At 44.4% G+C, this 16,828-nt stretch overlaps 2 protein-coding genes across 9 annotated transcripts in view; both read left to right on the top strand.

Annotated features, from left to right (window-relative positions):
• LOC116957341 (uncharacterized) overlaps positions 1-16,828 on the top strand; it is a 76,596-nt gene that overhangs the window by 47,273 nt on the left and 12,495 nt on the right. For 6 of the 8 annotated variants that reach the window (XM_076055790.1, XM_076055793.1, XM_076055794.1 and 3 more), the window contains one exon: positions 3,895-8,679. In XM_076055790.1, coding sequence (XP_075911905.1) covers positions 3,936-5,516 — 1,581 coding nt within the window. In that variant the 5' untranslated portion in view covers positions 3,895-3,935 and the 3' untranslated portion in view covers positions 5,517-8,679. Of the gene's footprint in view, positions 1-3,894; positions 8,680-15,459; positions 15,553-16,828 lie in introns of those variants that run through there. The other 2 variants (XM_076055796.1, XM_076055789.1) reach the window with 2 other exon arrangements.
• LOC116957340 (uncharacterized) overlaps positions 15,465-16,828 on the top strand; it is a 39,853-nt gene continuing 38,489 nt past the window's right edge. The window contains exon 1 of the mRNA XM_076055788.1: positions 15,465-15,552. The gene's annotated coding sequence lies outside the window, so the exon portion shown is untranslated. The remainder of the gene's footprint in view (positions 15,553-16,828) is intronic.

The following is a 16,828-nucleotide window of genomic DNA, read 5'->3' as shown; positions in this document are numbered from 1 at the left end:
AAGCATTCAAAAATATTTTCAGATATGATGTTAGCGGATGCACCCGTATCAACAAGCATCCGCACTTCCATCCCTCGCAGCGACGACAGCCGACGATGCCGTGGCCGCCGCCACAATACGTTGCCCCAACTCCGACCACTGAGCAGGTCGTAATGGCCACCCGTCCGCCGCCAACTCCCGAGCTATGCACCCTGCTGCACGAGCTGATGGCCCTCCCCCCCGCGAGTGAAGACCGACGCCCGCAACGGATGTATGATGTGAATGCGAGGGCCGAGTGTGAGGTGCAGCACGACTCGCTTGTGGGCCCTGCGGCCCGGAGGAGGGACGCCCCGAAGATAACGGTGTCCTGGATGTACTCTGACGATCGGTCCGGCATCTCTTGAAGATGTGGCCCAGAAGGCCGCACTCGAAGCACAAGATGGGGGACGACGCAGGCCTGGAGGAGGCCCCCGTCTGTCGATCACGATCGTCCTTCCGCCCCGGACGGGTCTTCTTCCATCCACCCTCGAGCGACGCAAAGGCTTGAGAGGACTCCCCCTCATCGGCCGATTCTTCCTCAGCAGGACCCGCGCATGCCACTACCTTCACTCTGCGCTTGCCGTTTAGGTGGGTCTGAATACACCTGGCGACCCGCAGTGATGTCAAGTCATTGTCGGTGGCTGCAAACACGATGTCGAGCTCCTGGGCCAACCCCATCCAGACTCTCCTTGTCCATCCTAGGGTAAGCTGCCTGGGCAAGCGAGATAAGTGCGTTGCGAAAAACGAGAGGCGTCTCGGAATCCTCACATCGCCGAGCTGCATACTTATGACGCATGTTGGACGGCGGATCGAAAATCCACGCCCATCTGCTGAAGAGCTTGAGCTAACGTCCGACGATCCTCAGCTGGAATGGAGTAAAAGGCACCCAGGGCGGTTATCGTCCAATACTGTAGGGAGTGCCCGCAGCGCTTCACTCTCCGTCCATCCCACAAGTTCTGACGTAGCCATGAAGCGGCGGCTAAAGGCAACCCAATCTCCACCCGCCGCGACAAATAATTTAACAAAAGGAAGGCGCCGCTTCAGTTCGGGACCCTTCACGTGGGTTTTTGGCGGGACGCCCAAAATGGCAGAAATCCCTTCCTGCGCACCACTCAAAATGGCGGCCGCCTGCGCGGGCTCCGTCTCCCGCGATTCCCCGCGGTTGGGGCGCAGCGACGGCTGAGTCCTCACCCCGTGGCCCCGGCACTCTGACACGGTCGGCTGGCTCGTCCAGGCCCATCTCCGCCACCAACACTGCCGCGGCGGACAGCAGATCGGCCAAGCACTGACCACGCACTCGCCTGTCTGATCATTTCTTTGTCAGTGGGCAAACGTACAAAATCAGCAGGGGATCAAATACTTTTTTCCCTCACTGCAGGAGTGTATCTACATGGGGAGTGGAGGCAAATTTTTTCGTCCACTGCATTATGGAGCCAACATTCAGTTGTATTATTGCTGACAGCGGACATGATTGACAAGTTATAGCTTAACTTATTGTAGGCCTCTGCTGGGTTGATTGTTCCTACGTTAAGTACTTGGTGAAGAGTATAAGCATCAGTACTGAGCAGATGCAGGCAGCCAGAGGCATGGTTCTAGCAACAACACCAGCTTCTTCACCGTTCCAGTGCGTGAGAGTGTAAAGTTTTTATTTGCTGGAAAGTATATTGACCATACTCTTTGGTTCTTTCGGTAAAGTCACGTAGAAAGAAATTTAAATAAATAATAGAATACGACGTTTTGATTGCAACACAAGCAACCATCACGAATGAATGAGAAAACAAACCTAGTAAACTTAGAAATGTAATGTGATGCAACACAGAGAGTCGGCTAACACAACAGTTAACACTTTACCTGGTTGATTACATTCTTCCAAAGATTGCTAAATTTTAGAGAGAAATTCCTGTAATCACGAAAGCTTCAAATCAAGTTTGAACCACCTCTACGGGGAGGATTTCCTCACAACTCACACTTAACTTCAAATTTAGTAATCTTTGGAAGAACGTAATCAACCAGGTAAAGTGTTAATTGTTGTGTTAACCGACTCTGTGTTGCATTGCATTACATTTCTAAGTTTACTAGGTTTGTTTTCTCAAACTTCCAATTTCTCTCTTTAACATTTTTACCAGGTTTGTCAAGTTCCAATTTCTCTCCTCCGGCCGCTAAATTTTAACTGTTTTGTCAAGGTCCAATTTCTCGCCTCCGGCTGCTCTCATTAACATGCTAATTTCACTGCCCGACCCCCCTCTATATATAATGTCCCGTCACAGAGTCGTTGTTTCTCTGTGTTTCTCTGTGTGTCTCTGTGTGTGTCTCTGTGTGTGTCTCTCTCTGTGTCTCTCTCTGTGTCTCTGTGTGTGTCTCTCTCTGCTTGTGTGTCTTTCTATGTGTCTCTGTGTCTGTTTTTTTTTCTCTCTCAAATTTAGCAATCTTTGGAAGAACGTAATCAACCAGATGAAGTGTTAACTGTTGTGTTCGCCAACTCTCTCTGTTGCATTGCATTGCATTTCTAAGTTTACTAGGTTTGTTTTCTCATTAATTCATTCCTGATGACAGTTGCTTGTGTTGCAATCGAAGAATTCCTGCAGTCACGAAAGCTTCAAATCAAGTTTATATTGACCATATTATACACCTAGGTTTAATCAAAGCAATGGGGTTTAAGTCCAAGTGTAATGACTGCCACACTCGTAATTGCTATGGCTATCTTCAGCCTCGATGGTTTCCACCAAGTTGATACCTAAACAGTGAACCCCGATGGTTTCCACACTCAGCCCCAATGTCGTCCATCTCTGGTCGTGAATCAGTCCCCGAGTAAGCACCCCGACCGCGGGCCTCACTCCCCCTTATATACTTGCACGCCCCCCCCCCCCCCACTTTACTATAACATGTGTGTCCTTAATTGAATATTGCTTACAGTGCCTTCCGGTCACCTGTTTCCAATCATCACAACGCACGCCTTCTAGAATCTTCTCTTGTACAGTCCCCGACACATGGAACGTTTCATAAGCATGGAAAACACAGCACATGAAGCTGAAATTACACCTGTCCATCCGAGCATTCAAGCAAATCTGAGCCTGGCTTCGGACTACCAAGTTGCGATTGAACATTAATTTGTCCATTTTATAATATTTCTGCCCAATGCGAATATTTTTATTTTTAACACCATTTTCTATTTTTATCAGACTTTTGCATAGTTAACATTTCTTCAATACTCTTGGTTCTTTCGGTAAAGTCACGTAGAAGGGAAACAATAAAATAATAAAAATATTTCGGGTCTTAATTGATTGTTCATGCTTACGGTGGCTTTCAGACCGCATCCATTATTTTCGTCTCCCCCCTTCTCTTTTCCGAACATAGATGGACTCGTCCATCTGAACAAACTGTCAAATCGCTCTCCGTGGTGCTAACGTTAAAAATAACCACGACTTTTTTCAAATTTTCTTGCTGTGGTTTTCACACCTGATGATGATTGCTTGTGTTGCAGTCGAAACGTGATAATTTTATTGTTTAATATTTTTATTATTTTATTGTTTCCCTTCTACGTGACTTTACCGAAAGAACCAGTAATATGAATCCCTGCAGTCACGAAAGCTTTAAATCAAAATTTCTTCAATAGCCAGATACAACCGAAATTCTGTACGTAGAGTTATGGTTTATCAATGATATTAAATATATTAGGGCCTGCAGGCATTATACTGATCACGTGCCTGCTATGCCAGGCCAAGAGGTGATCGTCAATCGGAGCAAGTGCCTTAAAACAGTTTATTTCTCATGAATGTTTGAGTGTTCTTGTCTATGTAATATGTGAATATCACGTGTGACTATATATATTTCTATGCTGACATACATTGTGTGGATGTTACTGTTTTCTGTCTGCAGCTGCCAGTTCCTCTGCCACTACTCTGTACAGAATTGGTCAAATGGAGCGAAGACAATCAGCAGGAGAGAAACCATTCAAGTGCACTGTGTGTGGGAAAGCGTTTGCACATTCATCAAGTCTTCAGGTCCACCAGAGAACACACACGGGAGAGAAACCCTTCAAGTGCACTGTGTGTGAGAAGGCATTTGCAATGTCATCACATCTTAAAAGACACCAGAGAATACACACAGGAGAAACACCCTTCAAGTGCACTATGTGTGGGAAGGCCTTTGCACAGTCATCACATCTTAAAACACACCAGAGAATACACACAGGAGAAACACCCTTCAAATGCACTGTGTGTGGGAAGGCGTTTGCACATTCAGCACTTCTTAAAAGACACCAGAGAATACACACAGGAGAAACGCCCTTCAAGTGCACTGTGTGTGGGATGGCATTTGCAATGTCATCACATCTTAAAACACACCAGAGAATACACACAGGAGAAACACCCTTCAAGTGCAGTGTGTGTGGGAAGGCGTTTGCACATTCATCACATCTTGAAAGACACCAGAGAATACACACAGGAGAAACACCCTTCAAGTGCACTGTGTGTGGGAAGGCCTTTGCACAGTCATCAAATATGAAAACACACCAGAGAATACACACATTAGAAACACCCTTCAAGTGCACTGTGTGTGGGAAGGCCTTTGCACAGTCATCACTTCTTAAAAGACACCAGAGAATACACACAGGAGAAACACCCTTCAAGTGCACTGTGTGTGGGAAGGCATTTGCACATTCATCACGTCTTAAAAGACACCAGAGAAAACACACAGGAGAAAAACCCTTCAAGTGTATTTTGTGTGGCAAGGCATTTGCTCAGTCATCACATCTTAAAATACACCAGATAAGTCACACAGGAGAGACACCCTTCAAGTGCACTGTATGTGGGAAGGCGTTTGCAGATTCATCAATTCTTCAGGGCCACCAGAGAACACACACGGGAGAGAAACCCTTCAAATGCACTGTGTGTAGGAAGGCATTTGCACAGGTAGGAAATCTTAAAAGACACCAGAGAACACACACAGGAGAGAAACCATTCAAGTGCACTGTGTGTGAGAAGGAATTTTCACGGTCATCATATCTTAAAGAACACCAGCGAACACACACAGGAGACAAACCCTTAAAGTGCACTGTGTATGGGAAGGGATTTAGACAGTTAGGGGATCGAAACAACCATCAAACCATTCATCAGGAAATTAATCTGAAATCGGCTTGTGAAAGTCCAAGTGCTGCAATGAGTCCATCTCTCATGAAACAAGAACCAGAAAAACATTTGAGATATGAAACGTGGTCAGGAGTGAAGGCGAAATGTCAAGAAGTGAAAATGAAATTTGAATCAGTGAAGGTGAAGAACGAAGAAGTAATGGTAAAGAGTGAAGTTATAGTGAAATTTGAGGATGAAGATTCAACTCCAAAATCCGACCTCCACGTCGATGGAGGCAGCGTGAAGCTGGAGGAGACTATGGACTCTGAGGCAGAGCGAGGCAACTCCCAGCAATTTGTGGATGTGGAGGTGTGGGTGGATTTTTTAGCCAATGCTGAGTCAAATGGAGACCAAGTAAATGCGTGTCATTGAGCTTAGGATAAAAGTTCCATTTCATTCACAGGCCTTTCCCATAATAGTTTTTTTTGGGTTAAATCGCATAAATATATAAATTTGTCGTCAAAACCCGCCACACCTGACACAGCCAACTAGTAAGGGTTGTCACTAGTACAGCACACCGGTGTGTTGGCAAGCCAAGCTACAACATTTACAATCTGATTACCACTTTTCGCAAGTCATTACAACTAGCTTCATCAAGCAACAGCCAGATTTTTGCCTTTTCCCATTACAAGGGTTTCACCTCCAAGTAGTCAATAGAGGCAGCGTGAAGCTGGAGGAGGCTGCGGACTGAGAGAGGGTGAAATGAAACCTAACAGTTTGTGGAGGTGGACTTGGAGGAGGATGCAGAGTAGGAGCGGCGAGCATGTGTGGACTTGGAGGTTGGCTAGATCTGTCAGCAGGAGTGAGAAGCTCCACAGCATTCAACGTGTTATAATATTTAGATTAATAATTGGCGTTTGCATGAATATTTTATTTTTTTCCCACTGTACGTAGCCAATCTTGCTAATCAAAGGTGAAATGCTGCAGCAACTAAAAGCGGCTTGTATCATATTTCATCTCAATCGTTCGACGACTAGCCCAAGTGGCAGCTGTCCCTTTGTGGTACAAGGTGACTCAGTACCGACCTGCACGTGGACATGAGTCTGCCAGTAGGGTGGAGCGATGATTGATGTGTAACCCCAGTCGGGTTATTTGTGGCTAATCTTTCGAATCTCGCAAATTTTGACCCTGACACCATGAATGTTGAACATCCACTGTTAAGCTGATGGTGCATATTGTTGGTCAATATTGCTGCAGTAATCATGAGGGCTGCCAGAAAGATGTGAACTGTGAACATTTTTTTTTACAAATAACCGTGCTATCGAAGAATGCATGCAGTTTTAGGCATCCAGAGTAGAGTAAATGTGTACAGTAAATACTTGAAGAAATATTTATATTGCCGGTTGACAGATGCTGCCGGTTAATAGAGATTTTGCTGTACATACCATTTGGTATAAAATGGTCAAAAATGGAATGTCCTAACTACATGAATGTTTGTTTTGACAATAACCTGTGCAGAACATTTACATGACTGCTGTTGTTCATGTGATACAGGGTCAAAGGTATTTTTTTCTAGCCTAGGAACCATACCCCCCAACTCATTGTCTTCGAAATCACGAATATAGTATATACATGAAGAAGATATTTTCCAGAGTAGAGTAAATGTGTACAGTAAATGCGATGTAATGTGATGCAGTATATTTCAATGCAATAGTTCAATGTTGGTGATGTGTCTCGATAATTTGGAGTTATAATTTTAACACGCATTATCTGATTTTGAGCATATACAGCAAAAGCTCTTATCCAGCATCTATGGGGAATCGAGGGTGCCAGTTCATCAAATGTGCCGGTTATCTGAGAGGTATACTTAATGGTTCAGCAAATTTCTCAAGTATAAAAACATTTTTCAATGAAGAAATTAAGCATAATCTAGATTTTAAGTTGTCATGACTGCAGGGATCCATACTCTTTGGTTCTTTCGGTAAAGTCACATAGGTATGAAATAAATTAAATCACGACGTTTCGGGCACAACACAAGCGTCCGTCATCAGGTGGGACAACCACAGCAAGAAACAATTGCTGAAGTAGGTAAAGAGCTGCTTGTAACAAGAGGTTATATAGATGAGAAAGGGGGGAGGAGGAGCTAGGGATAGAGAGGGTGGGGGGGCGTGAGTCAGAGGGGAGTGGAGCACTGCAGGCTCGACGAGGTGAAGGCACGGCAAATTTACTAGCGATGGGAATGAGCGGAGCTGGGCGTAAGAGGCTGAAGAAACTGGAGATGTGGATAGGAAGGCAAACTATAAAGCAGCTAAGGTTTTACCTCACCCACTCACTCACCCACCCACACCCACTCACCCACCCATATTTCGGACCGTGTTCGCGAACACAAGTCAGATCTGAAACACGGCAGAACTAATTCCTTCGCCGTGGCTGACCATTGTTATAATGCTGTGGGTTCTCGTGATATTTTTTTTTCCCGAGACCAAGGTGCTCTGCAAATCTTCGGGCTACTATCAAAGGTTTGTTCATTAAGCTATCCAGATATATAAACAGACGTAACTTCAACCAATAAGATGGATACAAATTGAGCAATCATTGGAAGGATGTTATCAACCAGGTAAAACCTTAGCTGCTTTATAGTTTGCCTTCATATCCGCATCTCCAGTTTTTTCAGCCTCTTACGCCCAGCCCCGCTCATTCCCATCGCTAGTAAATTTGCCGTGCCTTGACCTCGTCGAGCCTGCAGTGCTCCGCCCCCCTCTGACCCACGCCTCCCTACCCTCTCTGTCCCTGGCTCCTCCCCCCTCTCTCATCTATATAACCTCTTGTTACAAGCAGCTCTTTGCCTGCTTCAGCAATTGTTTCTTGCTGTGGTGGTCCAACCTGATGATGGACGCTTATGTTGCGCCCGAAACGTGATTTATTTTATATCTATGTGACTTCACCGAAATAACCAAAGAGTATAAATTAAGCATACATTTTGACTGATATTCAAAATAATTTACTCTTTCACAGAGTTACTCACCAGTCATTTGTATCGCATTCTAAGTTGATTGTAAAGAAGCAGTGGTGCTGTTTAGATTACAGTGTACAGTAGTGCGGTACTGTATGTACAAGTACAGTGAAACAATTAGGTGAGGCAGCCCATAACACGATCGCAATGGCGGATTGCAATTGCGACTCCATTTGCGCCACCACTCAGCATAGTCCTAAAGCATGCTGCAAGATGCCAGAATTTTTCTTGATACTTGAAGGGATATTTATATTGCCTGTTGACAGATGCTGCCGGTTAATAGAGATTTTACTGTACATACAATTTGGTATAAAATGGTCAAAAATGGAATGTCCTAACTACATGAACGTTTGTTTTGACAATAACCTGTGCAGAACATTTAAGTGACTACTGTTGTTCATGTGATACAGGGTCAAAGGTATTTTCTTTCTAGCCTAGGAACCATACCACCCAACTCATTGTCTTCGAAATCATGAATATAGTACATACAAGGGAAAAGACTGAAATGTTACATGATGAAGATATTTTCTCCACAACGCTAATTATATTGTCTTACCTAATACACGTAATTTTTTGACTACCTGTCTGCGTATGCCTATCCTCGTAATGCTTTTAATACACAAACTGTTGGGTTTGCGTTTCAACAAAGTACACATACAACAAACTAAGCCCCCGGACAAAAACTCGCTATTTGTTTTTGCCCTTGGTCCAATTTAAACTAATAAAATCACACTTTGTAACAATGTACGCTGAACGTAATGATAACTTTGAGCATGTGCCAGAGCACGCATCTGCGCATGCATGTGTAGTGTAGTTCTTGACGCGAATGAGTTCTACAGAACCATACGGAGACCAGATCTTTACTCAGGGCTACTTGCCGTTTATTCACTTGTGCTCTCCTCTCTATTCACTATCTCTCCACTCCACACTTCCACATGTGGTGGGTACACGTTACACCCCGTCCCTTAACCTCTTTCTCAACTACCCTATCAGGGCTACCCCTAGGTCTCCCATCGTCTTTTCCAGGCGGGAGGTCAACCCACACCGCCCAAGAGCGAGGTCCGTCCTCACCCCCCTTTTCTCTCTCTGCCCGAGGTGTCTTCCTCCAGCTCTTCCTCCCCTCTCTCTCCCGAGGTCCCCCTTTTATATCCCCCCCCCCCTGCCCGGGGCCCCTCCCTTCCGCCAGCTCCCCCCTTGGGGAACGTCTTACGCCCCCTCTCCCATCATGCCTTGACCTTCCGCGACTCCTCCCTTGGTCTGCACCTATTCCCGCGCTCGCCCCTCGTTGGGTACTCGCAGTACTCCTCTACATCACCCCCCCCGGGTGAATAAAAATCAGCCGTCCCGGCTGACAATGTTTTCTCTTGTAGAGAAGAAAATGTGGATGACCCCCACGACAAGTAGCCAAAACATCAATGCCAAAACACCACAAGAAGAATAACAATGTGGGACAAAACAGGATAATCAGCACGGGAACCAAGTGAAGACACCAGATGGCCCGTACAGAGTGCCATCGCTCCATGACCCACTGAGCAAACTGCCAGTGCCACCAATGCAACGTCGAGCTGCTGTGTTCAGGAAGGGCGCTCAATGGAACAGCCCGCTCCTGGACCTTGTTCTCGAGGCTGGTCCGCCCCCGCGAGCCGGAGCCTGGTCGAGTGGCGGAATTCCAGTCCTGCGAGACTGCTCACCCCCTGGCAGGGGTGCAGGCGGTTCCTCGGGAACTAGGTGCTGGGATCCTGTGGGTGGAGAAGAAGAACCACCCTACTCTTTGGTTCTATTGGGTAAAGTCACGTAGGTAAAAAAATAAAATATCAAAAATCACGACGTTTCGACCGCAACACAAGTGACCTTCATCAGGTGAAGGGACCAACCTGTCCGGAGGACAGCGTTGGAGTGAAAAAAGTCAAGCGCAGGTCGCCTCCTTTAAGCTGTGAGTGGGTAAACAGAAAAGACGCCTTGACAAAGGAATTAGCATAAAATGTAAAGCTGTGCAAGCTCGCAAATAGAATCAAAGATACATTAGTACCACCGTGAGAGTTTGGGATGCCACTAATTGAATGAACATACTGTACCATTAAACAAGTCCAGCGCAGGTCGCCTCCATTAAGCTGAGTGGTAAACAGAAAAAACGCCTTGACAAAGGAATTAGCATAATAATGTAAAGCTGTGCAAGCTCGCAAATAGCATCAAAAATACATTAGCACCACCGTGAGAGTTTGGGATGCCACTAATTGAATGAATATACTGTACCATTAAAAATTCCTTTAACGTTCGGTTCGATTTAGAACATCTTTCCAATGGTTGCTTAATTTGAAGCCATCTTCTCGGTTGAAATTGTGTCTGTGTTTGTAGATCTGGATTGCCTCGTGAACAAATCTCTGATAAAAACCCGTGGGTTTGCAAAGAACCTTGGTATCGGAGAAAATTATATCGTGATCACCCACAGCGTTGTAACAATGATCAGCTACGGCAGAAGAATTCGTTTTGCCGTGTTTCAAATCTGATTTGTGCTCGCTAATGTATCTTTGATTCTATTTGTGAGCTTGCACAGCTTTACAACTCTCACGGTGGTGCTAATGTATCTTTGATTCTATTTGCGAGCTTGCACAGCTTTACATTTTATGTTAATTCCTTTGTAAAGGCGTCTTTTCTGTTTACCCACTCACAGCTTAAAGGAGGCGACCTGTGCTTGACTTTTTTCACTCCAACGCTGTCCTCCGGACAGGTTGGTCCCTTCACCTGATGAAGGCCACTTGTGTCGTGGTCGAAACGTCGTGATTTTTGTTATTAAATTTTTTTACCTACGTGACTTTACCCAATAGAACCAAAGAGTATGGATCCTTGCAGTCACGAAAGCTTTAAATCTAGAAAAGAACCACCCTGACGCACCGCTTCTCGACACCGGCGGCCCGGCTCGTCGGACACATCTAACACCCACCGCTCTGGGATTGGGGATGAATCAACGGAACAAGGCACATACCTCTTCAACCTAGAGGGGTGCACAATCCAATGGCGCCGGCTGAACCGGATGCGCATGCATCACAGGACCCTGCCATGGCCGATGTAATTTACGTGACGTCCCCAGGGACACCTGCGGGCAATGCAGCCACGTCTGTGTGTCCTGACTTTGGGCCACTGTATAATAGTTATATTTGTATCCTGAATTTTGGGCCACCTTGTAGGATAATCCTATGTGTCCTGACTTTTGGGCAAACCTATGTAACAATAATCCTGTGTCCTGATATTTTGGTCAACTCTTATAAAGATAACCCTGTACAATAACTTTTGGGCTAACCCAAAAAACTAAAAACTTACGTGTCCTGACTATTTGGCCATCTTGTATAATAATCCTATTTGTCCTGATTTTTGGGCCACCCTCTATAATAAGCCTGTGTGACCTCACTCTTGGGCCAGCCTGTAAAATAATTGTATGTTTCCTGACCTTTGGGCGAACATGTTTGACAGTAATGTATGTGTCCGTACTTTTGGGCCATACTGTCTAATACTAACGCTATGTTTTGACTTCCGGGCTACCCTGTGAAACAATTACTCTCTGTGTCATGACTTTTGAGAAACCCTGTATAACATTAACCTTATATCTCTTGACTTTTGGGCAACCCAGTATAATAACCCTGTGCGTTCTGACCTTTGGGCCACCTTGTATAATAAAAATGTCTGACTTTTGGGCTACCCTCTATAATACCCATTTATGCCCTGACTTTGGGCCACCCAGTAAAATAGCCATATGTGTCCTGACTTTTCAGCCACCCTGTATAATAAACACCTATAGTGTCCTGACTTTTGGGCCACCCTATATAACAATAACCATATGTGTTCTGACTTGTTGGCCACCTTGTATAATAATAACCCTATGTCTCCTGACTTTTGGGTCACACTGTATAATAACGCTATGTGTCCTAAATTTTGAGCCATCCTGTACATAATAACCTTATGTACTATGACGTTTTGACCAACCTGTATCATAATAATGTTATGTGTCTGATTTTTGGGCCACCCTGTATAATAATCACGTGTGTATTGACTTTTGGGCCACCCTGTATAATAATCCTGTGTGTCCTGACATTTGGGCCACCCTGTATAAAAATCCTGTATTCTGACTTTTGGGCCACGTAAAATAATAATAACCCTATGTGTCCTGACTTTTGGGCCATCATGTATAATAATCCTGTTTGTCCTGACCTTTGGGCCACCCTGTCTAAAAATCCTCGCTTTTGGGCCACCCTGTAAAATAACCATATGGGTCTTAACTTTCTGGCCAGCCTGTATAACAACTCTCTTGTGTGTGCTCACTTTTGGGCCACCCTGTAAAATAACCCTGTGTCCTGACTTTTGAGCCACCCTGTATAACAATAACCCTGTCTCCTGACTTTTGGGCCACCCTGTATAACAATAACCATGTGTTCTGACTTTTTGGCAACCTTGTATAATAATAAACCTATGTCTCATGACTTTTGGGCCACCATGGAAAACAATAATTTACGCGTCTCGACTTTTGAGCCACACTATATGATAATAACCCAATATGTCTTGACTTCTGGGCTACCCTGTAAAAGAATAACCCTATGTGGCCTGACTTTTGGGGCACCATGCTTTATAACCCTGTGTGTCCCTGCTTTTGGGACATGTATAACAATAACACATTACGTAAAATCCGTGATCTGGTTCCGTCTGTAAAAGATGTGATTCCGGACATACAGTACCCTGGTGTCTACAAACTAAGTTGCCTCTGTGGTAGTAGTTACATTGGAGAAACCAAACGACATGTCTCGGACCGCATTCGTGAACACAAAGCAGACCTGAAAGACGGTAGGACCAACACCTCGGCCATGGCAGATCACTGTTATAATTCAGTAGGTTCACGTGACATTGACTTCTCCAAGACAGAGGTTCTTTGCAAGCCATCTGGCTACCATGAGAGATTCGTTCATGAGGCTATCCACATATACAAACACAGAGACAATTTCAACCAAGAAGATGGATTCTGGCTTAGCAATCATTGGAAGGATTTGATAAACCATTTCGGGTCTTAATTGGTTGATCACGCTTAAGGTGGCTTTCAGACCGCATCCATTATTTTTCGTCTCCCCCCCTCCTCTTTTCCGAACATAGATGGACTCGTCCATCTGAACAAACTATCAAATCGCTATCCGTGGTGCTAACGTAAAAAACCGCCACTTTTTTCAAATTTTATTGTGGTTTTCACACCTGATGATGATTGCTTGTGTTGCAGTCGAAACGTCGTGATAATTTTATTGTTTTATATTTTTATTTTTTTGTTTCCCTTCTACGTGACTTTACCGAAAGAACCAAGCATATGAATCCCTGCAGTCACGAAAGCTTTAAATCAAAATAACTTACGTCTTCTGACTTTTGGGCAACCCAGCATAATAACCCTGTGTCCTGACCTTTGGTCCACCCTGTAAAATAATCGTACGTTTCCTGACTTTTGGGCCAACACCTATATTAATAACCTATATGTCCTGTATTTTGGGAGACTATGGATAATAATAACCCTTTGTCTCCTGATTTTTGTGCCACCCTGTAAATAGTAACGTATGTGTCCTGACTTTTGAGCCACCCTTTTTAACATGAACCCTGTCTCCTGAATTTTGGCCCAACCAGTCTAATAACCCTATGTGTCCTGACTTTTGGGCCCCCCTATATGATAGCTTTGTGTTCCTTGAGTTTTGGGACACTGTATACTACCACGTTTCGATGACGAACGCTTGTGTTGCGATCGAAACGTATTTTTTTGGTTATTTTATTTGAACCTATCTACGTGACTTTACCGAATGACCCAAATAATATATTCACGTTCTTGTTGTTGTAGCTGAGCTTACCCACCCAAGGGGTACCTGTGCAACTGAGGAAGAAATGTAAAAGGAATCTAAATAAACTTAAACTCTAATCCCACTCCTCACCGTGCTCGCTCTCTCATTTACCACTCCACGTGACGTCATCGTCGCAAGACGCCAGGGGGTGTGTACCCCGCTAGTGACGTCATGTCACCAGTAAAATAATTTGGGCAAAGCCACTGACAATTACTCCATATAAGGGCGTGCTTCATAAATGTAATTTGTCCATTAAATCCGTCGCGAGTTCATTATGTCCGGTTAAACAGCCACGCCCAATCACTCAATGTCAGGGCCTGCCTCATTACCATAATTTATTCAGTGGGAGTCAGTAAACTCGATAGTGACGTCATGTCATCTCCCTGCCGCGCGATTCTATGTGACGTCATGAAATCCCGGAAACCTGCTCGCCACTCAACTGAGATCCGAGGTGAGAAGTTCACATCGTGGTGGTGGTCGTCGTGGTTTTTGGTGGTGGTTGTTGTGTATTTAGGTGCAGCCTCGCTTCTTCTATTGTTTTCCTGGGGATCTCAATTAAGTGTAGCAGCGAGTATGCAATCGATGTCCAGGTTGGAACGTTACAAAGTGTGGCCTAGCCATGCTGGGCTTGCCTCCTGCCATCGCCTGATTGTATTTGCTTTGATTTTTGTTAATTTTTATTTGTCCTTACCCCTGCCGACAACTTTAAAACCATGTTTAAAAAAAATATATTTATACAATTTTGAGCTATATATCTCTTGCAAAGCCCCATTGTGGTTTCAGGCCAGGGCAGTTCTGCGCAAATGTCATACAGTGGACCCTTGAATATCACGGGTTTATTTTTTGCGGTTTCGACCTATCACGGGAAACCTCTTTGCAAGTGCTGTTCGCAAGTAGCACCTATAAAGGTCGGCACGGCACACAAAGGGGATCGGTTACCAGCACGATTCCTGGCTGCCTTTGTCTCCCCAGTGGCGATGTTTACACAACACACCAGGTGCTTATTTGAGGCTGAGTCGACCTGGGAAGGCCCAGGTGCCAATACAGATAATCGTCATGGTTTTGGGCGCGAGCGGAAATTGAACTCGGGTCGCTGGGTTCATAGCGCAGCACGCTAACTGAAGCACTACCACTCTCCACTCACACACACATCGTCATCATTGTATGTAGAGTATTTATTCAGTATTTATAATCCTATTTAATGTCTTGGAATGTTTTTTTCTATACAGTTTCTACTTGTTTATTTAAATTGTTTTGTTTTTAGTTCATTTGGCATGCTGTAAAGTACTTATTTCAATTGTGATGCGTATTTTTGGTTGCCGTTTACCTAACCCCATTGTTTCGGTAAGGCTTAAGTATTGAATATCACTGTTTTGGCTTTCTTAGCACGTCTCTTGATGTAATCAAGGCCTAAGGACCATGAAGAGGCTTCGGCTTTTGCTTGTTCATTGTTTTCGGTATCCCTGCCCCTCTGCTCACATTCGTTAAGGATTTTTATGATTTTGGGCAGGCCCGGCAAATGCTGCGTGACAAGGATTCGGAGCCGTTTCCTGTTCAAGTTGGCGTGTGACAGGAATTCCCTCTGGTCACATACATTACGGTAAGTCCCCGGGTAGCGGAAGACTCGATTTACGGAAATCCCACCTGATGGAAATGCTCCCATAAATCGCGTAAAAAAATCAACATGCAGAAATGTTTGCCTTTGTTACTTAAGCGCAAGTAGTCCAGCGCGGTGAGGATCTGGATGAATACCACAGAGCGAGGCATAAGGCAGGCAGCATCTTCCCCAAGGCGGTGGTGTATAGCTGCTCTGCACTCTCAGACATGCTGTTACATTGTTACCGTGCGTATACTGTTCCTGCCACATCGTCTCGTCACGTTCAGTGTCATATCACCCTTAATTGCATTGCAATAATGACTGGCATGTAATTTTGGTTTTCTGTGCTTAGAACTATCTTGTTTTTCCCATGTTTCTCTTGATAGTTTTGATTTGAAGTTTATTTCATAAGTTATTTGCGTTATGTACTTTATTTAACACAATTACACTTCGATTGCTTATGGTCTCAGCCGACAGCAATCGGAGAGGTCTAGGCCTAGCCTATTGCCTGGTAAACGAATACAGTAAAACCTTGGGTTGCGAGCATGATTCGTTCCGGAAACGTGTTTGTAATCCAAGCACTCGTATATCAGTTTTGATCATGTGACGCTCGTCAAAGCGTATACTACTCGTATTGCAAGACCTCGCTCGTTTATAAAATTAATATTTAAAAATTTTGCTCGTCTTGCAAAACACTCGCAGACCAAGTTACTCGCAATCCAAGGTTTTACTGTATTCAGAAGTTACTGTTTTCTGTTAATTAATATAAAATGTCTCAGTGTTCATAAATAATTGGATAAGTTTTTCTTCCATTAGTTTAATTATGGGTAGTGTTAGGGCAGATATTTGATGAAATGAAAGAATCATAGGAAGTGCAGAACGTATGTACAGCAATACGATACAGGTCGCGATATAAAACTTACTATAGCGCGATACAATACTGAGTGAAAACGAACGAGTAATTGGGTAGGGGTGGCACAACTCTTTCTGGCTATGGGATTTCGTCTTGATTTTGGGGGAAAATTGTTCAGTTTCTGACATAGGAAATTCGGGTTACGGATCGTACCTGGGAACCTACCTCTTCCATAACCTGGGGACTGTACATTAAGATAGCATCTTCAATAGTTACATAGTTTTGAGAACCTCACAATGGCCCTACAAAAATGCATTTGGTACAGTTACAATAAGAGGATAGTCGATGGCTGGTTATACTAAAGGGATTGTTTCCCGCTGGTCAACGATTTAATGTATGCTGATGATCTGGTAATGGCTACTCAAT

Source organism: Petromyzon marinus, chromosome 72, assembly GCF_048934315.1.
Source record: "Petromyzon marinus isolate PM22_M1 ecotype Great Lakes invasive population chromosome 72, UKy_Petmar_22M1.pri1.0, whole genome shotgun sequence".
Lineage (NCBI taxonomy): Eukaryota > Metazoa > Chordata > Hyperoartia > Petromyzontiformes > Petromyzontidae > Petromyzon > Petromyzon marinus.
This window is presented reverse-complemented; position numbering and strand designations above follow the sequence as displayed.